Here is a 27,285-nt window from a genome sequence, read left to right as displayed (position 1 = left end):
AAAAAGAAAAAAAGTCCCAAATTTTCTTTTCCCAGCAACCCTCTGTCCCTTATTTTAAATTTCCCAAATTTAGCTTTTCAAATTTCTGATTTCTAACCAATTAGTAAGTCATATGAATAATAGCAGCTCATATAAAATAACAAATATGTTTAAGATGGAATATGTTTTATACTAATTTTGCAACGATTTGATCTTTCAAATGTCATATAATAAAAAAAAGATCCCGGATCAATTTAATTAATAAGGAATGACAATGTCTTATCCCTGATGTAATATCAAATATGAAAGAATTATTTTAGTGTCCTCTTTGTTTTGTCAATTTTGCTTAAGTAAAAAATTTCAACTTGGTAAGGACAAGGAAGACCGCTCATAGGAGTGGGGTCGAAAACCTTAAAGCTCGGCAGCCACATAAAGTGACTAAACCATACTTAGAATATTCTCTCTGTTTGTTCTATGTGTGTTGCAAAGGTGGGCAAGTGAATTTAGTTTCCCTAGAATATTCACTTATTCCTCCCACCATTCTTATGCTTCTGATAAACCTTAAACCTAACCCTCAATCAACTATTGACCCACAAATATTTAACCTCATTTCACACATTTTTACCCTTTTGATCCACTAACCAAACCTAATCAAAGTCATCAAATAATGGCTAATGTTGTTTATAACAGGTTACAAGCCGTTGTATCATATTAGGATGTGGTATCCAAGAAGCTTGCTGGAAAAAAGGATTCTTCTGGCCCTGCTTCCTATGTACCTTTAAAACTCCTCCACGTAATATTCCTTTGGCATAAAAAAAATCTAGTGTTTAACAACTATGTTATTCTCCAGATGCACATGACTTTTTTCTACATATAAATACCCTCTCCTATTACGTGTCTCTGTGCCCAGAAAACATTCAGAGTTCTTTAGTTTTCCATCCTACATCTATACTCTAACCAAGAGTTATTCTTTTTCCCTATTGTTTTGCAACTATTTGATTTTCTTTCAAAAAGATGGCTGGAATCGTTGTAGTTTTTGATTTTGACAAAACTATCATTGACTATGATAGTGATAACTGGGTTGTTGATGAGTTGGGTTTTTCTGACTTGTTCAACCAGTTTCTTCCTACCATGCCCTGGAATTCTTTCATGGTAAGCAGTTAAAATATTTGTTTCTCTTGTTTTGACATTAAAATAAATGGACTCAACGTTTAATTATTTTCTTGTGGTATAATATTACAGGATAGGATGATGAAGGAGCTTCATGCATAAGGAAAAACCATTGATGACATTGCTGAGGTTCTGAAGCGGACTCCTATACATTATAGGGTCGTCCCAGCTATTAAAGCAGCTCATGCTTTAGGGTATGCTTTTTTTTATCTGCGCTTCTCTTCTTATAGTTTATGTGTGTTTATGGTAGTACTAATCAAATTGGTTTGTGTTTTTTAGGTGTGAACTCAGGATCGTAAGTGATGCAAACTTGTTCTTCATTGAGAAAATTTTGGAGTATCTTGGATTGAAGGAATATTTCTCTGAGATCAACACCAACCCCGACTTTGTTGATGAAGAAGGGAGGCTGAGGATATTCTCTTACCATGATTTTAACAAGTGTTCCCATGGATGCAACCTCTCCCCCCTAAATATGTGCAAGGTATTATATTTTTTGAGACTTGAATTTGCCAATCAAGACACCAAATCTTGTAGAAATACCTACATATTTCATACAAGTGAATATTTTTATGAAGGTTCTTCTGTGCCTACAAATTCTAGAAAATTTTGTCAATTGATGGTATTCCACATGTACATAGTCAATTGCATCCCACTAGCTTGGAATTTTTTTAAAATCTATTTTGATTTTAGACATGTCAACTTTTTTTCTTAACCCCACTTTATCTATAAAGTAATGGTTCATATAAAGACATTGTAGATACTTGATTTTGATTAATACCTATTCTCTAAAGAATTATATTACAACATAATATTGTACAGAGAACAATTAGAACAAATAAAGTGCTACTTCATGCAGAATAACTAGAACAAGTGAAGCGCTACTTCACGTAAAACAATTAGAACAAGTGAAACACTACTTAACATAGAACAACTAGAATAAGTAGAGCACTACTCCATATGGAATAACTAATACAAGTAAAACAACTACTTCGCATAGAATAACCACTTCACTTGTATGACAATAAAAGCAACTCGAAATAAGTGGCAGGGTTCATGGGTTATTTTCATTTTGGGATGTTTCGGAGAGTTTGGCTTGGTGGTTTAGATATGGAGGTAGCTAAGAGGTCTTCCTTTTAACCATTTCCTGAAGTACAAGTGTTTCACCCTCCTACCTTGATCTCGTATACCTATTCTCATACACCTTCGTCTCTTGTACTTGTTCACTTACAGCTTTTTCTTTTGTACCTTTTCGCGTATATCTCTTTTCTATTGCCTTTTACTTGAGAACAAGTCTTATTACATTCAATTACAATAACGGTTACTTAAATTAATGTTTTTCATAATAATGTTATTCATTAGGTGCATTAAAGCCTATTCTTAAATAATCGTCACTTTTAGCACTATATATAGAGCCTCACAATTATTTAAAGGGGCTCTTCCTTCCCTAAAAAAGCTAACATATTTTCCTCTAAAGCTTCTATCTCTAATTATCTTCTACTCCTTAATTCTCTTCTTATTTTCTTCCACCTGTCACGACACTCAGTACTTCAGGAACTGCTCCAATCTTTCTTTCTCTTGCCTCTGATACATCCTTTTACTTGTTTGCAACGCTTCCTCTCCCTCTCACAAGAACCCCCTTTATAGACATAAATCATTTGCATGATCTTGACATGTGTCAACAATTTTTTTTAAATCATATAAATATACAATCATGAAATATGATATCAAGTGTTAAGAAGTTTTAATTTTTGGTTTGGGCTTTGTGCAATAGGGGATGATCATTGAAAGGATTCAAGCTTCTTTAGAGGGGAAGAAAAAAATTATCTACCTTGGATATGGTAGCGGGGATTACTGCCCAAGCTTAAGGCTTGGAGAGGCAGATTATATGATGCCAAGGAAGAATTTCCCAGTGTGAGATTTGATTTGTGGGAACCCTATGATCATCAAGGCTGAGATTCATGAATGGTCTGATGGTGAAGAGCTCGATCTTATTTTGCTGCAAATAATTAGCATGATATCTGTTGAAGAAAACAACGACAGCTCTGTTCAATTGATCTCTATTGATGGCAAACTGCAAACCATTTCAACATCTACCCATGAGGCCTTGCCAGTTACTCAGTAGAGTAATTGTTAAGCTGATGCCAATGTTCATCTAATTACTGCTGAGTTGCTCAAAAGATTTTGATTGTCAGGCCTTATGCCTTTTCTCCAGTGAAAGTATGTTTGAAATAACTGTAAATAATTTTTCTAAAGAAAATATGACTGCAAAATTGTTTGCAAAGCAAATTCAACAGGTCTGTTAAGAAGTATGATTGTGTCAATCCATTGTTGACAATCGTTAAACCAAGTGTACCAAAGTTATAAAGAAAAGATTATTCCTAGTTTTTGTCTATCAGTTAAGAACCATACCAAGCTATGGTCAAATTCTGAATTAGCTCTCTTCTTTTGCAAGTTGCTTTTATTAGTGTTTCTTTTTGTTTTATTTCTAAATACAAGAATAGAAGTACGGTTAAGTTTATTCCAAGTTTTCGAAGATTAATGGATTAGTACTCTTCATCCTCATACCTCTTTGTTGAAGGAAGATGTAATGATTGATTCTTAGTAATAATATTTCATAAAATTTCCTTTAAAAGAAAAAAAATTAAAAAGCAGAACCATAGCCAAGGAGTAATAAAATCTTTTGACTTTAACATTACCCTTTGTTTTATGAATTATATATGATCTAATCCATGTTCAAAACATGTTTAGTTTATCTTTGAGTTTCGTCATCCATTACTTTCTTTTCCTCATCATAGGGGCGGCTTAATAAGTTCAAAAGCTTAAAACAAAATATTCAATGAGGCATTCTTTTATTAAAATTAAAAAAATTATTAAAATTTTAATCTTCTATCTTTTTGAGATGCAAAATTTTTATATTTTTTAAATGGCTAATACAAAATCAACAATCAAAATTTTTAATTCAAATAAATCAATTATCACATAAAATAAAGGTAATATAACAATATAATATAAATTTTAAATTAAAGTAAAAAAGCCTATAGATATTAGAACAATAGTACTTAATTGTTGAATGCTTATTGCAAACCACAATTGAGGCTTATGGCTTTATGAAGATAATAATACAACAGATTTCTTATGTATTCTTTGAAAAAAAATTGAAGTTAAAGGAAGAAATAAGAAAGAGCAAATGACAAAAGAAGAATTCAAAAGTAGATATTATATATTGAAAAAGAAATAATTGGTTTTATATATAGGAAAAAAATAGTTGTTGGAAATCATTAAATATGTTGATTGAAAATAGGAGAAATAAGTAAGAAAAAAATAGTTATTGGAGATGATTAAATACATATGACCATTAGTTGATTGAAAATAATATAGTATTTTAAAAATTAGAAAGTAATAAAAAATTGAGATTTATTAGGCACATAATTAAAGAAGTAAGAAAACAGTTAATTTTATTAATTATTAATTAATTTATATATATTTTTAATATAATAAATTATATTATAAAATTATAAGATCTCTCTAAATTGAGGACCTAAAGTCCTTGCTTGAGTGGCTTCACCTAAGGGGCACCGGCCCTACCTCATCATATATACCATCCCTTGAGATGTCTAATTTATTACACATGCCAAATGTATATATATGTGTCGATTAGTTTAGTTCATTTTGTTGGAATTATGCAATGAGATAAATTTAATTTGATAATTGTGATGAACATTTCAATATGGAAAATTGCTATTTCTATAACTAGGAAGTTACTTAATTTCACATCAATGAATGGGTCTTTTGCAAAGTTTAATTAGATTAGTTAAGAAGGAAGATTACATATAGTAATAGTCTAGAAAGGAAGGCACCAAAGTAAAACAAATTATACAAGGTTAACCTAACACTTATTTTCACATGGCCCGCACCTCAGTTTTTGCATGTCCCCATGTGCCAGAAAAACAAAAATAAAGCAACGCCTCCACCGGTTATCGTGTTTTTCAACAAGAGTCGTCTCTTCATACCATGTTGGATAAATAGCGTCAACCGCGGAATACTTTGGTGATTCAATAAATAATGAATTAACTTAATTACCCGCCCCACGACCAAGGCTCAAAATCTTGACGACGCTACTTCTTTATTCAGCCCATCAGAGAGGGCTGGACGCCCTCTAATCCCACCACCTTTCAAAGTGTATATTGGGAATAAGAATATTGTGTGTACTTATATATATATAGATTTATATATTCTAATGATAAAAGAATGCTTCAAAAGAAATCGAATAAAGTATAAAATCATATACATCTTAAAAGTTTATATATGTGACACTAAAGGTATATTAAATTTAAATCTTATAAATGGAAATTTTTGTTTATATTTATGATTATAAATATAAATTATCTTTAATTATATAACTCAAAATCCAAACATATATAAAAAAAAATTAAGAATTTCAAAGCTTAGGACAAAGTAACTTGTAAATTCAAATAAACTAAGCTAACTTAATTTTTCTTTAAACAGATTAAGCTTTTCATGCTAGACATAAGAATAAGCGGAACAGAACAGTATACCCTTTTTGAAGGTATTTCTCATGGCACATTCTCAATATTCCTGCTTTTCCGCCATAAAAGCAGTTGGCTAATTAATAACCATAGCAAACAAAATCAGACTACAATTAATATTTAAAATCATTTGATCTTTCAACTGTCAGCATATCCAGGAGCCAATATCACACCCAAAGAAAAACACACGCTTATGAACTTTCGTGGCACCGCGTAATAGCAAATATGAGGCATTTGTATTTGACTGTCTAAAGAAAATTGACAGAAAATCACAACCCTTCATCTTTAAATTCACAATCTATAAATACCTTCCCTTTCTTCCATAATCCAAAACATAGCTTAAACCTCAAGCTAATAACCTCCTCTTTTGTGATCAAAATCTTTTTCTTTTGTCTCCTAAAAACTTTGTTTCATTAATTCATTATCAAAATGGTTGACATAGTTGTGATTTTCGATTTCGATAAAACGATTATCGATTGTGATAGTGATAACTGGGTGTTGGATGAATTGGGTGCTACAAAGTTGTTCAACCAACTCCTTCCGACCATGCCTTGGAACCCTCTTATGGTTAGTCTTGTTTTTTTTTTACTTTGCATTTTCTTGCTCTAGTTTCTCTTTTCTTTCTCGAAGTAAAGTAAGCATAATTATGGCTATTTTTCTAACAGGATCGAATGATGAAAGAACTTCATTCACAAGGAACAAAAATTGAGGACATTAAAGCTGTTCTTAAAAGGACCCCGATACATCCTCGAATCATCCAGGCCATTAAATCGGCTTATGCTTTGGGGTATGCATGCATCTTTTGCTCTTTGTACATATTTTTTTCTTTCTGGCCTTCTAGCTAAAATATACTGAAAGTTTTGGGTGGGAATGGTGTTATTTTCAGATGTGATTTGAAGATTGTAAGCGATGCTAACGCGTTCTTCATTGAGACAATCTTGAAACATCATGGCCTGAGGGAATACTTTTCAGAGATCAATACAAACCCGGGTTTCGTTGATGAAGAAGGCAGGCTACGTATCTTCCCTCATCATGATTTCACTCAATCTCCCCATGGATGTCATCATCCCTGCCCTCCAAATATGTGCAAGGTATGTGATTTTTAATTTAAAAATCATAAATAGTTACAACGAACCATGGTATGCATCAAAGTGTTATATCTGTCTTTCTTGCCATAAAAAAAAAAAAACCATAGACATGCCACTTAATTGAATCAAATCAAATGCATTATTTTAATATCTTTTTACTATTTTTTCTTTTTGACCCCTGCATTTGTGTTTCAAAGCATGATTATTAGCTGCAACATAATTTAATGCTACTAATTGACTCTGATTTCTTACTTGATAGGGTACTGTGATTGAAAGGATTCAAGCTTCCATGTCCATGAAGGGGAAGAAAACAATAATTTACCTTGGTGATGGGGTTGGTGATTTCTGCCCGAGTTTGAAGCTTGGAGATGGAGACTACGTAATGCCAAGGAAGAATTTCCCTGTTTGGGACTTGATATGCGAAAACAGGAGGTTAATAAAGGCAGAAATATGCGAATGGAGCAATGGAGAGGAGTTTGAGCATGTGTTACTCCACGTTATCAACAGGATTTCCATTGATAGAAACAACAGTGACAATACTGCTCGGCTGTATTCGATTGATTGCAAACTCCAAACACTGCCAGGCGCTGCTCAAGAAAAAGCCTTCTCCCATGCCCTTTATGTTCCTCATTAGAAAGTAAAGTTGTGCTTAAAATGGCTGATGCCAAAGCTTAGCAAGTTAATTTCTGATTATTTTATGTCTTTTAGCTTTGGAGAATGTAGTCATTTATAATTTTGGATTAGGGGCGGAACTAGCAAACTTTTTATTAGAGACAAAAGATGAAGAGAAATAAAGACTAAAACTTTTTAAAATTAATACATTTAACTTAACCAACAATAAAAAAATTCATAATAGATAATGATTTCGTGTAATATGTAAATAAAACATAACACGAAAAGAAAGCTTGAAAACGACGAGGATGATCGGAGATGAGGATGATCTGATACTTCTTAAGAATAAGTTGACATGGCCTACATTTGAGATAAGTACGATGAATTTCATCCTTTTAATTGATAAAAAATTCTTATATCATTGGCTGTAATACAGTATCAGGTTTTACATGAAAAGTATCAATTTCACTTTAACCTTGAATGTTATGAATCACATTGCTCTTATTCATGAGTTGAAACATTGAGATTTAGTGGCTCAAGTATAGGAGAATCATTTGAATTTAAATAAAAATTAATTCAATTGAGATTTACATCTTTTTTGTAAAGAATTTGTCAACTTTTTTTCAATTTATTCATCCTTTAATCAAACCTAAAAAAAATTAATTCAACTTCTAGTATTCTTATTTTATTTTTATTCAAACTTAAAATACTAAATATAAAACTATAATGCATAAAATATAAATGGTTAAATAAGATATATAGGATTTCACATAATGGTTAAATATATAAATAGTTAAATAATATAAATAAAAAGAAGAAGATAAAAAAAATGTATCTATTTTTAATTTCACACAATAGTAGTGAGTGGTGTTGTCATTCTTTATCCAAGCTCACAAACTTATAAATTTTTTATTTTTTTTTTTGAAAAATGAAAAGCGTTTAAGTGGTGAGTTACAGAGAATAGAATAAAGTAAAAATAAAAAAATAAAAGAAAAGAGAAAGAACAAAAAAGGAGAGAGAGAGAGAAAGAGGTGTGAAGAAACTTAAGAATTAGAATAAAGTTGAGTAAAACTTGTAGTATTATTTTATTATTTTTTAATTATATTAATTATTAAATAATAAAATATTTTGAAAAGACTACTAAAAATATATAATAAATAAAAAATTTTAAAAATTTTGAAAAAATCATGACCCCATAAATATACTACTTTCCAAAATTATTAAAAAATTATCATATAAAATATAAAAATTTTATAAAATTTTGAGGTGCCTATATGACCCTCGGCGGCTGCTTTGGATAGTAGAGAAACGTCAAGTAAATTGAATAGCGGTGTATTTTTGTTTATCGAAATAACATATTAATTTGGTGTTTTAAAATATAATTTGAAAAGGAATTTTATACCCTGAAATTTCATTTTTGCTCAATGATAAGGCAGCTTTGATTTGATGGCCAAGTGACAAAGGCTAAATATAGAGTTAGTGAAGTAATGATTGTTATCCTCCAAACGAAAAAGAAAAGAAACCTCTACAGTCATAGATGGGGGTCCGGCAGTTTTACAAAAAAATTGCATACTGTGTGTGGATAATGTCTTTTTCTCTAATGACAATGTGTTTGAAATAACCGTAACTAATATTTTTCAAGAAAATTGATTGCAAAATCTGTTAAGAGATGTAATAATTGTATTACTGTCCCAATCCATGGGTGAGAATCATAAAACCAAGGGAAGATCAAAGTTACAGAGAAAAGATTATTCCTAGTTTTTGATTTATCGGTTAAGAACCATACCAAGCTATGATCAAATTCTGAATTCGCTTTTAGTAGTGTTAATGTTTTTTTTTTTTGGATTTTATTTTCAGTACATATTAAGCCCAATCATTTAAGTACGACACCCAATGAGGTATGGCCCATAATGCGCCACCCTGATCATGTTCAATGGAATAATTCCCGGCCTTTGTACAAAATAGTCAAAGATGGACCGATTTTCTTCTTCCGATGATGGCCAATAGTGACGGAATTGTTCTCAGGATTCATGATTTCTTCCTGTTTGTTTACATATTTTCATTTTTGAAGGAAATATATTCTTAATTAATAAATAAAAACCGAACAATTTTCAGTTTTAAAATTTTTGTTCTCTTCTTAATTTTTTACCCCTAATGATTATATATATATGTAGCAGCTTGACGTCCTGTTAAATTAGAGTAAATGTCAGTTATGAATATCTCAACTTATACCGAGCAAATTTTAGTCAAAGATAAAAATGAAATATATAGTTGAATGCTACAGTACAGAGCCGTAAATCGAACATGTATTCAATTTGAGTGACTATCATAGCTCTAGACCTCTGTTTAGCATAATTACGAAAGAAAGATTAAAAAAAAAAAACCACAATATATATATATATATATATAAAGCCAAAGACTTAGTTGATTCAGACCTAGCAGTTGTTAGACTTGCGGCCCTAATAAAGAAGATGGCGCCATGCCTGCAAGTCCTTGTATCTTTAACCTTGGGGGTCTGAAATTAACGTTCTAAGAGCTTAATTGGTATTACAATTGAGCTACGTTTGATTGTAAATCAAAATTCATATGTAATATTAAATAAAATACCAAATTCTGATTAAATATTGGGATTAAGACAAATTTGCTCTCCGTTACAAAATCAAGTAAAAACCCAAGAATATATTAATGCAATTGTAATTGCTTTCAATTGCAATTTTTAATCTCGATTTTATTTATTATTAAGTTTGAGCATTTATTGTTGCTTACGTAGATAAATTAATTTTCTTCAATTTTTTCAAATAAAAAAAATGATTAATCAATATCTATGTAGCCTTTATATCTTTGGAAGGTAGTATCGTATGGAATCTACAACATGAAATTTAAAAGAAATCCATGAAAAAAAAAAATATGAGGACACTTTCAAACTTTGAAATCATAAAAGATGGGTAATGTAGCAACTATTATTGCTATTCATCGAAACCTCAAAAACCCTATACTATAGTCTATGTATAGCACTAGACATCAACTATACTCACCCCTTTCCCCATCAAAATGAAGTATGGCCATGTTAACTTTTGTACTCTAGTTTGTCATCTTCTCCTTTTGTGAGACGACACAGTGCTTCGTTGTCTTCCTCAGTTTGCGAATCAAGGCAGGGGGTCCGTCTTTAACTGACCCTACTGAACTATTATTAAGACAGAAAACTGGCGAAGATTGAAAGGAATTCCAGAGCTCATTCTCTTTCTCTTTGTAGGCTAGCCGGCCTAACCATTAAGGTTATCGTCCCTAGCTTGTAGATAAAAGGGTTTATGATCTTCACAAGTAATTTTGAATTCAGATGGTTTCAATTAACTACTGTCCTTAAGTCTTAGCATTTGAATTGTGCATAACAAAGTTAGGAAACAAAAAAAGAGCATTGGTGGTGCAATGACTGCGTGCGCGTGCGAGCGGGAGCGCATCTCTCTTGTTAATTAATTTCACATATGAAGCATCTAAAAGGAAATATTAAAAGTCACAAATTAAAAGAAAACATTTTCTCAATTTTTCCTATAGTTATTGCAGCAACTATTGGAGTACATAGAGCATTTATAGCAATGAAAATATCATCAAGTTGCCTAAAACAATAGTGCCCAATCTGTGGAGTACAATACTACACATTAATTTCACTTATATAGAAATTTTTCATATTTTTCCTTTGTTTTTTTGACGATTATAGATAAAAACTAACAGACATAAATTAAAAGAAGGGTCGAGAGAAAAAAAGTATGAGATATGTAGTAATATTCTCAATAGCATAGTTGTTTTATATAAAAATTTTCGTTATCAATAATGCCACGTGCGTTATTCGAATTTCGTCACTATCATCATCTCCACTGACACAGCTGCTGGCTCAAACAACCTTTGTTTCATGTCCTTGTAAAGCTGCCATGGCGACGTCTGCAAGCTTTTGCAAGTTCAACTTCACAACAGTATCCACAAACATCTTAGTGTCCTCTTCAGTGTTCCCTTGGGGTATCTCCACCGTATAGGACTCCAAAACCATGCTGTAAGCCTTCCCTCCTTGGTTAAACTCATTAACCGATGTCACTGCCCTATAGTTATTCAGCCTATGATCTCCTCCCACAAGCCGAAAGCTCAAAACATGGTCATCATCGTCTAATACCTCCAGTATTTCCGTGCTTGTCGACGCCGGTAAGCCTGATATAACTGTGACATCTCTCATGCTTCCAACTCCCCCATCTCCTTTCATTGTGCAACTCTTAATGAAGTGCTTGTACTTATTAGGGTTTTCGAAATCGCGTACAAATGGCCATATGAAGCTTAAGGGAGCGTTTATACGTTGTGTTATCAAAGATGTGCATGTGTTTGAGGCTGGAGGAAACGTATGGTGGGTTTGGATGATGGACTCAAGCTTGGAGATTTCTTCTTTGGTTAGATTATTGTAACAAGTAGAAAGATTAGGGTTCATGGGGTGCGTTTTGGCTAGAGATTTCTTTTGCTCGGAGAAGAAAGTTGGTGATGGGGGGATGATGGAAAAGAGTGGAGAAGGGTGGAAGAGGATTTATTCTCTTTCTTACATGGTACAATCTCTCTTTTGATCATATAAATATATATATTTTGATCATATAAATATACATATATATATATATATATATGTTTTGTTTTTCTAATTAATTAATCACGGCACTATCCCCTAGGCCATGAAAACTTATACCAATTAGGAGAATTCTACTTGAACAGTTTTGAATAGGTGAACTTGTAGCATTTTCATAATTGCAATTTTTGACAGGAAAAAGCAAATGCTGTTGAAAAGGAGAGGGAGATGAAAAGGGATCAGCCGGGGTTGTTCAACTTGCTACATATGAACTAGTTCCCCCAAGTAATTTCCTATACCAACTTGGTTGCATTGTTTGCAACCTTTAATCAAAAAATATGTAATGGAGAGTGACTAAGTTCTTACATAGTAGTACTATATAATACCATTAAGAATTAATAATTAAATGCCTCTTTCAATTTGATTCTAATTGGTTTATGGAAGTGAGAGGAAGTACAAGTAAAAATTGCTGCAAGTTGACATAATTCTAACACAAGGAGGCCAACACTTGTGCAAGTGGCATTTTGATAGGATTAAAGTTTAAAGGAAATGGGGGAATTGAAATCTTAAATTAAGTTGACTCATTGTGATTCACAACTTTTATTTATTTTATTGGTATTGTTGGCCCATAGCATCATATACAATGCTGTGGACTTTTATTTCCTTCAATTATATATTTACTAATAAAGAATGTACTTGGATGATTGAGGGGATTAAGCACATTGTTGTTGGAAGAAAACTAGCAACAACTTGTGCTATTTTATTTTGAATTAAATAAATTTTTATAATTAATAAATGATAAATTATCATTAATAAAAAAAATTTATCATTTTTATATCATGTAATGTTGACATGAATAGTAACATGGTATGTTAACGTGGCATAATATGGTCACATAAAAACTTATTTGATTCAAAATAAAATTATAAGCACTTGATTGGATATAATAAAAAAATTTATTTAATTTTTTAAAATATTTTAAGAAATTTTGAAAATATTATACCTAATCATATCTGTTTATTCTCATGTAAAATATATACTTTGCAGTTAGCACTCTAAATTGCAGGCTAAGCATATGGGTAGATTGGACCTACAATGTTTAAGCCCATGAAAAGCAACGCTGCATTGAATTTGAGTGGGCCATACAGTGGGCTACTTTAAGATTAATCGATTCTTTTTTTGAGACACAACAAGATAACTCCTCTCGTTTCTGAGTTCTTCAATTTGGGTTTAGCCCCCATATATATATATATATATATAATGTCTAAGAATCTTGGATAAATTTGGTTTTTGTGCACTTATCTATCTGGATTTGGAATAATCTGGGACATTCGAGATTCAGATGCTCTTTTCATGATTTAAGGAATTTGAGTTTTGCAGTAGTTAACTTTGAGGGCCGACTAATGAATGACAAGCCTCAAATTATAAGACTATCTAAGCTAGCTGTTAAAATCAGAGGGCAAAGGGCCATTCCATAAACTGTCACTGCTCCATGCTCCAAAAGCATGCTATAATCCCTGATATCTCATTGTCACATCACTGATAAGTACTAAAGGCTAGGGAGGAACTCCTTCTGCAACTTGACTAGTATTCAGCTACAAGCTTGGAAAAGGAGGAGTTTGTTCCCATAAGTTATGTAGGCTCGTCAAACTCCATTAATTTCCCTGCAAATCAAAGGAATCCCATGATTTCAGAAAGTTTCTTTAATACCAAAAGCCAAGTAATTACTGGGTTCATACGCTTGCCAATACCTCTAAAGGCAGTAATGTGGTTAAACTAAAACTGTCATTGGCTGGAGACAGTTAAGCAAGGAAATTGAGAGATGGATGTGGAGGAAATATGTAATATTTTTTCACTTCCTTTCCCTTCCATTTTCCAGACTCTCCACTTTCTTCCCTAACTACCAATTAATAAAAATTCATTATGAAGTAGATAATAAGAGCATACCGTAGGAAAGGACCATGACCATGTCACTGTCTATTACGGTTGGAACTCTATGAGATACTGTTACCACTGTGCACCCTGAGAATTCTTGTCTGATAATTCTCTGCAAAATAGCGTCTGTTGCTGAGTCGATTGAAGCTGTAGCTTCATCTAAGACCAGAATTTTGTTTCTCTTAAGCAGGACTCTTCCAAGGCAAAAGAGTTGTCGCTGTCCCACACTCCAATTCTCCCCTTCATCACTGACTGTTCAAGGTTCATTCAACAAAAGTCAGGAAACATCTACAATTTCTTTTAAGTTATGCATTACTCAATGGAAGATGAATATTGAAACATTTCCCCCTTGATTAGGCATCATAATTCATGATTCAATTTGCTTGTGTACATATCATCAGTGAGATATTTAGTGGCAGGATTCAACTCACCTGAGGAATCTAGCTTATTGGCAGACTACTGATAGTTTCCTAAAGCTGACACTTCTCCAAAGCCTACAAGTAAAAACATATCAAGCATACAATTTATATTCTTTAATACGCAATGATACTACAGAAGTAAAACTACCTTTAAGTATTCATCTTCTATAACAGGTGCACCAAAACCACGAAAGAAAATTACCTTTTAGCAGATTTCTTTATTTATTTTTGTGGCCAGAGTCAGTAGTCTTACCTTCCATATATCTTCATCTGTATAAAGGCCTAGGGGATCCAAGTTAGTTCGCACACAGCCTCTAAACAGAGTTGGCTCTTGAGGGATAATGCTAAGCTTCATTCTCAGATCTTTCAGACCAATGGAGCATATATAAAGTCCATCTATCAGAATGTTCCCCCTTGCAGGCACCACTAGACGAAACAAGGCACTTATTAGCGTAGATTTGCCACTTCCAGTCCTTCCTACAACTCTCACTCTAGTCCCTTCCTTAAATATGCAGGTGATTTCTTTGAGAACCAATGGAGCATTTGGATGATATCTTATCTGCAGTAATGCATATGTCAAATGATGGAAATATAGTATTATCTGTTTATTACACACCAATAGAAGGCAGACATAAATTGAAAGCCCTAAGAAGCAGCTTCAAGGGATCAACTAGATTTTGAGAATCAGTATATAGTATATTAATGATATTGGCAGGAACCATTCAGAAGTCACTGTTTCCATTATCTGAAAGAACATGGCAAACTTCCCGCCCCTGATAAGCCTTTTGCATTGAATTTATTGACTTAAAGGACCAGCTTGATTATTTTACTCACCTTCAGCTCTTGCAACTCAATCCTACCCTTGGAGGGCCATGTAGATGGTGGTCTTTTGTCCTCTATAGTTGCCGGAGGCTCTGCTGGTATGCTCATAAACTGTTTTATCCGTTCAACTGAAATTATGTAGTTTGATAAGGTGCAATACCATCTTGACATGAAGACCTGTGTGCTCGTTATTGACAAAGCATAAGAAAGAGAAAGCCCTGCAAGTCCTGCAGATAAGGAATGAAGGCAGAAACAGTCACACCTTAGAACATCTGCGCTTAGAATGAAAAATCAATTGTTCTACAGAAACAGATGCTACCTGGTGCTACATAACCTTTAGGCAGTAGACCGAGGAGAAAAAAAGACGTGAACATGGTCAGATTCTGAAGTGCCTCTATCCTTAGAATCAGCCATTCCATGGCTGCAGCACAATGAAAGAAAAGTGCAGCATCTTAAAGAACCTTTCCACCTTGTTAAAAGCTCTTATGGTGACCACCCCAACAGAAGTCTCAGCTGCATAGTTCATAACAGGAGCCTTTGTCGTTCCATTAATTCTTATTAGTTCCCTAGCAGAAGCTAGATGGTACCCCTTTTGTCGAATAATTACCATCAGCAAAAAGCTCATAAAAGAATAAATGAAGGAAAGAGATGATCAAACAAATGACACACCTGAATGTATTTTACTACTCCAAATGCAAGAATGGCTACAACAAGAACTTCCCATGTAACAAAGGCAATAACTCCAATGGCTGCTAGAAGTTCAATGCTACCAGCTGCCATGAAGCTGATGGAAAAGGTGTATCAAAATCCAGAATACTCAGATCTGATGAAGCCTGAAAGAGCAATGTATAAAGGACATTGAGAAACTGGTTATGTATCATAAAGCTGATAAGTGAAACAAAGTGTTTCAAATGTGCTTAGTATAAGAAACTAATTAGGATCATCTTACCCGGGTCAAAATTCTCCCAACAGGAGTAGAGTCAAAGAAAAGCATGGGAGCTTTAAAAATGGCATTGGTGAAACCATAGAAGAAGGCTTTAGAAGCTTTTAATCCCAGATGGGCAGCATACATAAACCTTAGATGTACAAAAACTGCACGAAGTGTTGAAATTCCTGTGTAAACTCCTATCAACAAGCCACTACTTATTTTAGGAATTTGGATCGAAACTGCTAGCCAATAAGATGCTGCAGCCTGGAAATCACAAAACCAGACTGAGCTAATATGCCGAAAGATAGAGAAAGATATCCTTTCAATACAACGAGATAATCAAGGAAAGGTCTCCATCCAAAGTCACCAGTCTCTTTTTCCTCTTCTTTTGTGAGTTGTACTCCTGGTAGACCCATAACAGAAATCTCACCCTGACTGTTCTGATTAGTAGGGTAATACTTATTGGACTCCTCCACTCGAAGTGCATCTACATTGTGAGGTTGTCCTTTGCTTTCATTATTCTAAGGACCCGACACTGTCATTGCATTTCTGTGAGCATTAACAAGCTCCTCAAATGCTGTTCCTGACATCAATAGCTCTGTATAGCTTCCTAATTGAGTAATTTCCCCACCATCCATGACCTAAAGTAGAAACCACATCATTCCCATAAAATGTACAGAATGGATGGGGAAAATAAAAATACATAAAATGATTTTAGCTTAGACTTTACCAGAATCCTATCAACTTTAGAAAGAAACTCCACTTGATGAGTTACTAGGACGACAGTTTTCTTCCCTAGAGCAGCCATGACGCAGTCCTGCTATCATAGAATATAACTTGATGAACCTATCAAAACTATGTATTGTTTTCAATGTTTGAGTTAGGAACTGAGGTGTTTGTCTCACATTGAATAGAACTGCGGCTGTTTGAGCATCTACAGCACTGAATGGATCATCAAGAAGATAGATATCAGCATCATCATAGACAGCTCTAGCAAGTTGGATTCTCTGCTTCTGTCCTCCGCTCATGTTGATCCCTCTCTGAACTATTTCTGTGGGACCACCATGATCAAAATTATCAATGTCCTTATCCAGAGCACATGACTTGACGGCCCTTTTGTATACTTCCTCATCCATTGGCTTTCCATAAAGCATGTTGTCATGAATAGTCCCGCTCTGGATCCAAGATGTTTGTTAAACATAGGCTATGGATCCAGATAAATAGACCTATTTGCAAGAATTAAGGGGAAAAAAAGTGATAGCAGCAAAATTAGGTTGTTCATAATGTATCAAAATACTCTCTTTGTAACTCACAGTTCCTGAAATTTTTGGTATCTCTCCAAGCATGGCATGCAAGAGTGATGGTTTCCCAGCTCCAACTGGTTCACAAACTGCAATTTTCTGTCCCTTCTGTATGCCCAAATTTATACCTCTAAGAGTTGCAACTGTCAATTCGTTATCCCAACTAAAGTTGCCTACTTTTATTATAGCACTTCTATCTGAATTTTGCAGTGAAATGCTTGGTACTTCATTCTTCAGTTCATCATCAAGCAGAAAGGCATTTATTCTTTCAGTAGAGACTTTGACTTGCATTATAATGGAAAGGGCTCCCGGTATCATTGTAACAGGTTCACCCATGCTTCTCGGTGTTGCAAGAACTGTGAAGATGGTGCGAGCATTCGGCGGTGCACTCCCAAAAAGGGCACAACCCAAGAAGATAACTGAAGAAATGATGGTCGGGGCTGATCCAAAATAAGACAGTTCCGTAAGCCTTACTTATCTGTTCTTTTGCCAACCACTTGAATTCATTGTCACGTCGAGCTTCAACCCAGTTCTTGAATATCTCTTCCCAAGATTGCAGCTTTATGATTTTCATATTATTTAGGACCTCAGAAGTGAGTCTTACTCGCTCATCTTGAGCAACCATAAATTCAGTTGGACACTTTTGTAGTACATTTGCAAATGGCACATTAAGGAGTCCACAGATGAGCAGAGGGACTAAACCAGGAAGAGCACCAAGACCAACAACATAGAAAAGTACTCCAATGGACATAAAACGTTGCAATGCAAGACTCCATGCTGCATGAAGCCACCATAGAAACTCCCCCAGTCGGTAGGCATCTACTGCAATAAAATTCACAACCTCTCCACTTGAATGCCTTCTCCTTCCCACACAAGAAAGCTTCAGCAGCTTTTGATAAACAGCTACCATTAGAGCTGATCTCATCCTCATTCCTAACCTCCTCGAACTAAAGAACCAACGCCTCTGCGACAATGATTCAACTACTTTGCAAATAACTAGACATCCCAATATAGAGAGACCTTCATACTTATTGTCCTCACTATGATTTGAATAATTTACAAAAGCATAGAGCAAAAGAGGAAGAGATACTACAGAAACTATCCTCAGGAAAGCACAGATGGCTATCAATATGTTCTGTTTGAAATACTCCTTAGCTAAGGCCCTAAGAACTAGGTTTGTTGAGTTGCTCAAACTCTTTTCTCTCACAAGGAATTCCCATGCATGAGAAAATTTTTCATAGGCCAATCTAGCTTCATCTTCATCAACTAAAGAAGGGATATCTTCAAGAGTTAATAGTTTGGAGTAGCCCAAATAAAACAGGGGATTAATCCAAGAAAAGGTTAATTTGCTGAAAAAGCTAGCCTGCCCTATTCCAACCTGAGTTTTCTCTGCCTTTGACACTAATAGAAGTTCAGATAGACTCTGGTCTTCATTACGTTGAGTAGCAGAACTAAGTAATTTTGTAAATGCACAAAAGAGAAGCAAGATGTTTATTGGCCATGGCATTACGTCAAAAATTGGAATGTCATGTGTTTGTAATAGAAGTTTAATGTTAAGGGCAGTAACCAATAAAGAGAAAGAATGAGAATTTTGATCCATTTGGATGTTCGAACAAGCAAGGAGGCTGCCACTGATACCCAAATCACTCCTCTAACAAAGTAAAACTGTGATATCTAACATCTTACATCTGATGTGAATGTAATTTTTAAAACTTATATAACAATTCATACCCATAACGACTTAGGTCATTATAAATGGTATCAGAGTCTGTGTCAGTCTGATGATGTGGACTTTCACATTGCTCTGTGATTGTTAACTGGTGAGATCTTGGTCCCCATGGATGTGATGCGTGTAAAGAACAACTATATGCACCCGTAGTTTTCTCACCATTCTTGTTAAAGTTCATATTGCAGCAAAACATCTGGTTAATTAGATGAAAATGTCATAAAGACTTACAAAGAAAATTTACTAGCACGCGTGCACTTAGAAAGAAATAATGGGCACATATGACTAAATGAGACATACCAACTGAGCTCCCCAAGGTCACCATTGAAAAGATTTCTTTTATCATTCTGCTTTTGATTCTTTCTAGCTGCAGGCGACCCCAGTCTATATACGAGCTCAATAGCACTTCATTGAATGAAGTGAAATCCAAGTTGCTTGTGGAAACCTTAGAGAGCTCAGCTGTTTATATCACTCTATATTTTTCGTGCTTACTCACTTAGTTTCTTGGCTGCTTACAGTACTTATTAGATCTCTAAGTTTATAAAGGTAGCCAGCCTTTCGTTTGTTTGTCCTTTCTCTCTGTATGCATTAGCCATGACACAATTTGCTTTCCTGCAAATAGTAATAGAATATCAATATTACTGTTAATGTAGGCCATGCGGTCCTTTGTCATGTGATGACATTAAAATAGTATACAAGTTATTAATTTCTTGAAAAAGATTTGGTACAAAATTCATTTCTTTTTTAAGTATAACTTTAACTCAGCCACAAAAGATTCCTCAGAGCTTGCTTATTTATAAGGAATTGTTTATATATTTATTGTTTTTTGTCTTCTTGGCTGCTTATTATATCAGTTGTGAGTATATGGATCTCTTTGTTTGAAAGGCCTTTTGTCATTCGTTTGTCTGTCTCCTTGTAATTTATGGCTGCAAATAGTTCCTTGCCATAATTTAATGCTATTACTATGGTGTTAGCTTATTCTTTTGTCTCATGATAGCTTATTTTTTTAGTGAAAGCTATTCCTTGATACAGAGAATTCACACTTACTGAAAAAGATGTTTAGTGGCAATCCTTGAATAATCTCTATCATGACTTTTTGCATTTTCTTCAGGAAATTTCTCACGAGACTCCTTTACAAAATGAGTTAGTCATTATAACTAAAATCAATGAGCTGGGGAACAATGTTTTCGTTATAATGAATGTTTGAAACTTGAGCTAGTGATCTTCACCAGGTCCAATTAAAGAAGAATAAAAGAAACAGCAGGCATCAGAAATATGTATATTATAGCCTTCCTTTATTCATATTGAAATAATTTGTATAAAGAGCATGGGTTTCTACAAATTATCATTAATGGTTTCACTATCTTTCCATAGATTAATGATAACAGCTCATGGAAGATTTAGAAAATTTTCTATTCAAGATTATATCAGTGCCTTAATGCTGTTGCACACACATGCTTGCTCTTATTGTCATGCCAATAATTGTTCAGGTCATTGATAACTGCTAAAATTTTGATAGGAATTGCTCCTGCAACTTGACCAATATTCAGCTACTAGCTTAGAAAAGGAAGAGTTTATCTCCATAAGGTTTGAGGGCTCATCATACTCCGGCAATTTACCTGTAGGAAAAATCAAGCAAATTAATTTGCTTAAGTAGCTATATTATCAGAAGCCCAGAAATTACCACAATAAGTAAGAAAAAAATAATATGTTGCAGTAATGTGATATAACTGGGAGTCTATTGATGGACATTAGAAGTAGAATTCAAGAGCTTACCATAGGAGAGGACCATGACCATGTCACTATCTATAACAGTTGGAACTCTATGAGCTACTGTTATCACTGTGCAATTTGAGAACTCTTGTCTGATAACTCTTTGTAAAATAGCATCTGTTGCAGAGTCTATTGAAGCAGTAGCTTCATCTAGGACCAGAATTCTATTTCTCTTTAGAAGAACTCTTCCAAGGCAAAAGAGTTGTCGCTGCCCCACACTCCAATTCTCACCTTCATCACTCACTGTCAATCCAACAACAATAAGATAACATCTACATCTGCTACAAATTTTCATTAGAGTTAACTGAAAAAAGCAATCTATCCAACATGCATATGGAACTATATTTCTTTTTATTTTACTCACGGTAGACATCATATGTAGATGAGCAGAAGGCATTTATCAATAATAACTCTACATATTTGTACCCTCCCAAGTAGATAGTCACTAAATTTCAACTTACCAGATGAATCTAACTTGTTTGGCAGGCCACTGATTGTTGTCTTAAGTTGACACTTCTCCAAAGCCTGCACAAGAAAAGACAATAAATAGTCAAAAAGCTCATTTGTTAAAACCTTTTGATGTTACGGTCATCAGTTGGCTCACCTTCCATATTTCATCATCTGAGTAGAGGCCTAAGGGGTCTAAGTTAGTTCGAATGCTGCCCCTAAATAGAGTTGGCTCTTGAGGGATTATGCTAAGCTTCATTCTCAGATCTTTCAGTCCCATAGAGCATATATCAAGTCCATCTATAAGAATTTTCCCACTTGCAGGCTCTACTAGGCGAAACAAGGCACTTATAAGTGTAGTTTTGCCACTTCCAGTCCGTCCGACAACTCCTACTCTGGTCCCTTCTCGGAAAGTGCAAGAGATTCCTTTGAGGACTAATGGAGCATTCGGACGATATCTTATCTACAATAAGGCATCAAAGTAAATAATAACTAAGCATAATTAGCTAATTGTGAAACCATACAAGACATAGATTTAGCGATGGCTTGATCATTGATTGATTCAAAGAAAATAAATTCATCATAGACTTTCAGCAGCAGTTAAGCCATTTTCCAGTGTAGGTTCCTTACCTTCAGTTCTTGCAATTCTATCCTACCCTTAGGTGGCCAAGAAGATGGTGGCCTGTTGTCTTCTATAATTGCTGGAGGTTCTGCAGGTAAGTGCATGAACTGTTTTATCCGTTCAACTGAAATTATGTAGTTTGATAAGTTGCAATACCATCGAGATGCAAAAATTTGTGTTCCTGTTAGCGATAAAGCATAAGAAAGAGAGAGTCCCACAAGCCCTGCAAATCAAAATTATAGTGACAGATTAATGCCTTTTAACAATTTGTACTTATAATTAAGATTGTTCTATAGAACTGATATTACCTGGAGTAACTTGGCTTTTTGGAAGCAGAAGAAGGAAAAATGCAGCAGTGAATAGAGTCAGGTTTTGAAGTGTCTCAATCCTTAGAACTAGCCATTCCATGGCTGCATTAGAAAGAAAGAAAAGAGTGGCATCTGTGTCAACAAGCTTTAGGTAATTTTTAAAGAACCTATCCACCATGTTAAAAGCTCTTATAGTAACCACTCCAAGTGATGTCTCAGCTGCATAATTCATAACAGGAGCTTTTGTTGTTCCATTAACTCTTATTAGTTCCCTTGCAGAGGACATATAGTACCCCTGCAGTTGATGAAGAAAGATATTAGCTCATCAGCAAAAGAGATTGAGCAAATCAAGTTAAAAATGGATCCACCTGAATGTAGTTTACTGCTACCATAGCAAGAATGGCGACAATGAGAACTTGCCATGTAATAAAGGCCATGATTCCAATTGTTGCTATGACTTCAGTAACACCAGCTGCCACAAAGATAATGGCAAATGGTATGTCAAAATCAAGAATACTCATATCTGATGAAGCCTGCAAGAGTTTAGATAAAACGAGTGTTAGTATCTAGGAAAAAGACTCAGAGGATACATCAAAAATCATGTGATTCCATTTACTCATCGAAAAAGTGTAATCTTACTCGGGTTAGAATCCTCCCAACAGGAGTAGAATCAAAGAAAAGCATTGGAGCTTTGAAAATGGCATTGGTGAGACCAGAGAAGAAGGCTTTAGAAGCTTTTAATCCTAGATGAGCAGCATAATATGATCTAAAATATACGAAAACAGCACTAAGTGTTGCAATTCCAGTGTAAACTCCTATCAACATGCTGCTACTCATATTAGGAATTTGAATGGCAAATGCCAACCAATAGGTAGAAGCAGTCTGAAGAATGACAAAGGTAGACTGAGTCAATATACTTAAAGATAGATGAAGAGATCCTTTTGAGACAGAAACATAATCCAGGAATGGCTTCCATCCAACATCGCCAATCTCCTTTTCTTCATCTTGTGTTAATTGTACTCCAGGCGGACCCTTCACCGAGATCTCCCCCTCACTGTTCTGTTTAGTTGGATAAGATCCATTAAACATCTCTGGTCGAACTACAGCAAGCCCTTGAGATTCTCCTTGACCTTCACTATTCAACGAACCCAATACTGTTATGGCATCTCTATGAGCATTCACAAGTTGTTGAAAAGCCGTCCCAGCCTTTAACAGCTCTTCATAGCTTCCTGATTGAGTAATTTTTCCACCCTCCATAACCTAAGCAAAAATCAGATCATCCTTTTCACAAACTCGAAAAACATGTAGATAGATGAAGAATATATAAACATAAGTTCAAACTAGCAGTTACCAGAATTCTATCAACTTCTGAGAGAAACTCCACTTGATGAGTCACCAAGATGACAGTTTTCTTCTCTAGAGCAGTCATGACACAGTCCTGTAATCATAACAGTTAACTTCATTATGCTACAAAAAAGAAATAGATTATTGTATTATACACCAGAGTTTCATACTGATGAAGTAAGAAGCTTGAAGTTGTTTCTCACATTGAACAAAACAGCAGCTGTATGTGCATCTACAGCACTGAAAGGGTCATCAAGAAGATAGATATCAGCATCATTATAGACAGCTCTAGCAAGTTGAATCCTCTGCTTCTGTCCTCCACTCATGTTAATCCCCCTCTGACCTATTTCCGTAAGATCACCATGGTCAAAACTATTGATATCTTTATCCAAAGCACAAGCTTTAATGGCCTTCTCATATTTGTCTGCATCCATTGGCTTTCCATAGAGTATGTTGTCACGAATTGTCCCACTCTGGATCCAAGAAGTTTGAGAAACATAGGCAATGGATTCAAACACATGAACCTAATTGCAAGCAAAAAAAAAAAAAAAGAACTGATATTAGTGACAACAAAAAATAATGCTTACTAATGTACTAGAATATTTGTTTTGTAACTCACAGATCCTGAAAGTTTTGGTATCTCTCCTAGCACTGCATACAAGAGTGAGGATTTTCCGGCCCCAACTGGTCCACAAACAGCTATTTTCTGCCCCCTTTTTATTTCCAAGTCCACACTTTTAAGGGTTGGACTTGTTATTTCTGGATCCCAACTGAAATTTCCTGCTTGTATTTTCACACTTCTATCAGAATTCTGCAAGGGAATTTTCCTTACTTCGTTATTGTTAAGCTCATCGTCAAGCAGAAAGGTATTAATTCTATCAAAAGAAACTTTGACTTGTATAAGAATTGAAAGTGCCTCAGGTAACATCCTAACAGGCTCTGCCATGCTTCTTAGTGTTGCAAGAACTGTAAAGATTGTTCCAGCATTCAATGGGGCGCTCCCAAATAGAGCACATCCCAAGAAGACAACTGAAGAAACAATGGTTGGAGACATCCAATACAAGACAGTGCCATAAGGCCTGAACAATTGCTGTTTAGAAAGCCATTTGAACTCCTTACCACGTTGGGATTCAATCAAGCCCTTAAATTTCTCCTCCCATGATTGCAACTTGATGATCTTCATGCTATTTAAGATCTCAGAAGTTGTTCTTAGTCTCTCATCTTGGGCGATCATAAATTCAGATTGACATTTTTGTAGTAACTTTGCAAATGGCATATTAAGGAATCCACATGTGAGGAGAGGGACTAAACCAGGTATAGCACCAAGACCAACAACTGAGAAAAGTACTCCAATAGACATGAAAAGCTGCAATACAAGACTCCAAGTTGAATGAAACCACCATAGACATTCTCCCATTCTATAGGCATCTACTGCTATGTAATTCACAATCTCCCCAGCTGAATGTCTTCTCCTTCCCAAACTTGAAAGCTTCAGTTGCTTCTGATAGACTGCCACCATTAATGCTGATCTCATCCTCATTCCTGACCTCCTTGAATCAAAATACCAATGCCTCTGCGACAACGACTCAACAACCTTGGAAAGAATGAGGCATCCTAATAACACAAGACCTTCTTGTAGATTTTCCTCATCCTGGTTTGAATAATTTACAAAAGCATAGAGCAATAAAGGAAGAGCTACTACAGCAATAGTCCTAAGCAACGCACAAACTACTATTATTATATTTTCCTTGAAGTAGACTTTTGTTATGGCCCTAAGAACCAAGTTTCTCCTATCGCTTGAGCTCGTCTCTCTCACAAGGGATTCCCATGCATTAGCAAACTTTTGGTAGGCCAAATTGGATTCATCTTCTATAGTAATCGAAGGGATGTCTTCAAGAGCTAATGGTCTCACGTAACCCAAAGAAAGCAGGGGATTAATCCAAGAAAATGCCAATTTGCTAAGAAAACTGGCCTGACAAATTTCTGTTTGGTTTTTTTCTTCCTTTTCCTCTAATAGAAGTTCTGATAAACTCTCATCTTCAGCACGTTTCCTAACCAAATGTATGAAGTTTCTAAGAGCACAAAATAGCAGCAAGATATTCACAAGCCATGGAAAGATGTCCAAAATTTCAATGCTGTGTGTTCCAAACAGAACCTCAATATGCAGAGCGGAAACCAGTAAAGAGAATGACACCCACCAAGCAGTGATGAGAAATCTCATCCATTGTGATTTTTGAACAAACAAGGAAATCGCTAAAGAAATCCAAATCAATCCTCTAACAAGCGCAACCAACCAGCTCAAGTTATTAAATCCATCATTTTTTGCTATTAGATTCCACAAACCAGCACCAAGATACAGAATGCTAGTAAGAGCACAACAGATAGAAACAACAAGGGAGATCCAGTCCCTTATGTTAACTACACTGCTTTGATGTTTTTTGACAGAGCCTCCAAGCAAAAGTAGATAGAAAACAAAGAGGAATAGCAGATTTATGACATCTATGATGGTTCTTTGAAAGCAAAAAGAACCAAAATCAAGTTTTCCTTCACAAATAAAAGCCAATACCCCTGCATATCCATCAAAAGATTTAGAATTACTTAGCAAATTTTTGTAGGAACAAAGAAATGAGAAGAAAGTAGTAGGAAGAAATTTAAAAAGCTCTGGACATGAACATTTGGAAGAGAACTTGCAACAGGAAGACTTGATATTGATGATTAATGTATTGTCTCCATTACAACAAAAAAGAATGGTCCATGACCTGTTATAAAGAGGCAACACATATAAATGTATACATAGAGACTTAAAAGTTAAAAACCCTGTCTTCAACTACAAGAAAGCGCAGATAAATGTATACATAGGGACTTAAAGAACAAGAACAATATCCACTGATGGATTCTTTCTTTGTCAATTGCACATCAAACTAAAGAGTGTAAGGAAATATTAATCAAGATCGTGTAAAAAGCCAATACATGTTCATGCAAGATCAAGGAGAAGCAGAATGCTCAAAATCCAATATGCATCTTGTAACAGACACACACATGCAGTTTCAAGGTCAAATAATTAATTGAAAAGATATTCGGAAATGAACAAATGGCGTGTACCAAGTAAGGTCGTCATGGAAGCCATGGTTAGGAGATTATTTTCTTTCAAGCTTTTGGTTCCCTTTTAATGACACCAGAGTTCAGACTCTGTGCTTTGGCAAAAGGACTTCATCAACCCTGCTGTCATTCACTTCGGCTGTTACATAGAAGATGCCATCAAAGAACCCCCTCCGCCTCTACAGATTCATAACATTTTATTTTGGTGTTTATTTGATTGGTTTTTTGGCTGCTTCTGCTTAGTAGGAGGCCAAGCAGTGGGACAAGGTGGGCTATGGTTTGTCTGTCAATGTCAAATGCTCGTCCACAAGCTTTCCTCTTCTTGTTCATATATTCATAAATTCGGTGTCTTCATCAGTCCTTGACCCGACAGCACTTGTTAAAACATAGACTAGAGGCAATTAGATAGCCATCTTTCTCAGTCGGTGACAAGTACTAGAAAAAATCTCTTTCTCAAAATTTCCTACGGGGCTGCAATTCACCTCAATCAACAGCCAAATTTACATAGAATGCACAAGATGAGAAATAAAAAAGAAGGAAGAATTATAGCATCTCTTTACGTATCAAAGTT

At 34.8% G+C, this 27,285-nt stretch overlaps 3 protein-coding genes and 2 pseudogenes across 4 annotated transcripts; 2 read left to right on the top strand and 3 right to left on the bottom strand.

Annotated features, from left to right (window-relative positions):
- On the top strand, positions 994–3,271 carry LOC18596128 (annotated as a pseudogene).
- Positions 6,046–7,491, top strand: LOC18596127 (inorganic pyrophosphatase 2). The gene is made up of 4 exons (XM_007024408.2): positions 6,046–6,263; positions 6,362–6,483; positions 6,583–6,787; positions 7,044–7,491. The coding sequence occupies exons 1-4, from the start codon at positions 6,126–6,128 to the stop codon at positions 7,416–7,418; spliced, it is 840 nt and encodes a 279-aa protein (XP_007024470.1). The 5' UTR covers positions 6,046–6,125; the 3' UTR covers positions 7,419–7,491.
- LOC18596126 (abscisic acid receptor PYL2) lies at positions 11,177–11,960 on the bottom strand. Its single transcript, XM_007024407.2, has one exon. It carries the CDS (start codon positions 11,862–11,864, stop codon positions 11,286–11,288), a length of 579 nt encoding a protein of 192 aa, XP_007024469.1. The 5' UTR covers positions 11,865–11,960; the 3' UTR covers positions 11,177–11,285.
- LOC18596125 lies at positions 13,328–19,286 on the bottom strand (annotated as a pseudogene).
- LOC18596124 (ABC transporter C family member 8) lies at positions 20,396–26,991 on the bottom strand. Of its 2 annotated transcripts, none has more exons than XM_018123812.1 (12): positions 26,718–26,991; positions 24,235–26,183; positions 23,819–24,139; positions 23,623–23,709; positions 22,911–23,531; positions 22,640–22,804; positions 22,272–22,566; positions 21,972–22,186; positions 21,499–21,804; positions 21,356–21,419; positions 20,898–21,137; positions 20,396–20,740 (listed from the first exon to the last, which is right to left on the bottom strand). In XM_018123812.1, exons 1-12 carry the CDS (start codon positions 26,740–26,742, stop codon positions 20,613–20,615), a joined length of 4,416 nt encoding a protein of 1,471 aa, XP_017979301.1. In that variant the 5' UTR covers positions 26,743–26,991; the 3' UTR covers positions 20,396–20,612. The 2 variants fall into 2 exon arrangements, with proteins under 2 accessions (XP_017979301.1, XP_017979302.1); XM_018123813.1 differs by having other exon boundaries at positions 22,640–22,743; positions 23,189–23,531; positions 26,718–26,990.

This window comes from Theobroma cacao, chromosome 6 (genome assembly GCF_000208745.1).
Source record: "Theobroma cacao cultivar B97-61/B2 chromosome 6, Criollo_cocoa_genome_V2, whole genome shotgun sequence".
Classification (NCBI taxonomy): Eukaryota; Viridiplantae; Streptophyta; class Magnoliopsida; order Malvales; family Malvaceae; genus Theobroma; species Theobroma cacao.
This window is presented reverse-complemented; position numbering and strand designations above follow the sequence as displayed.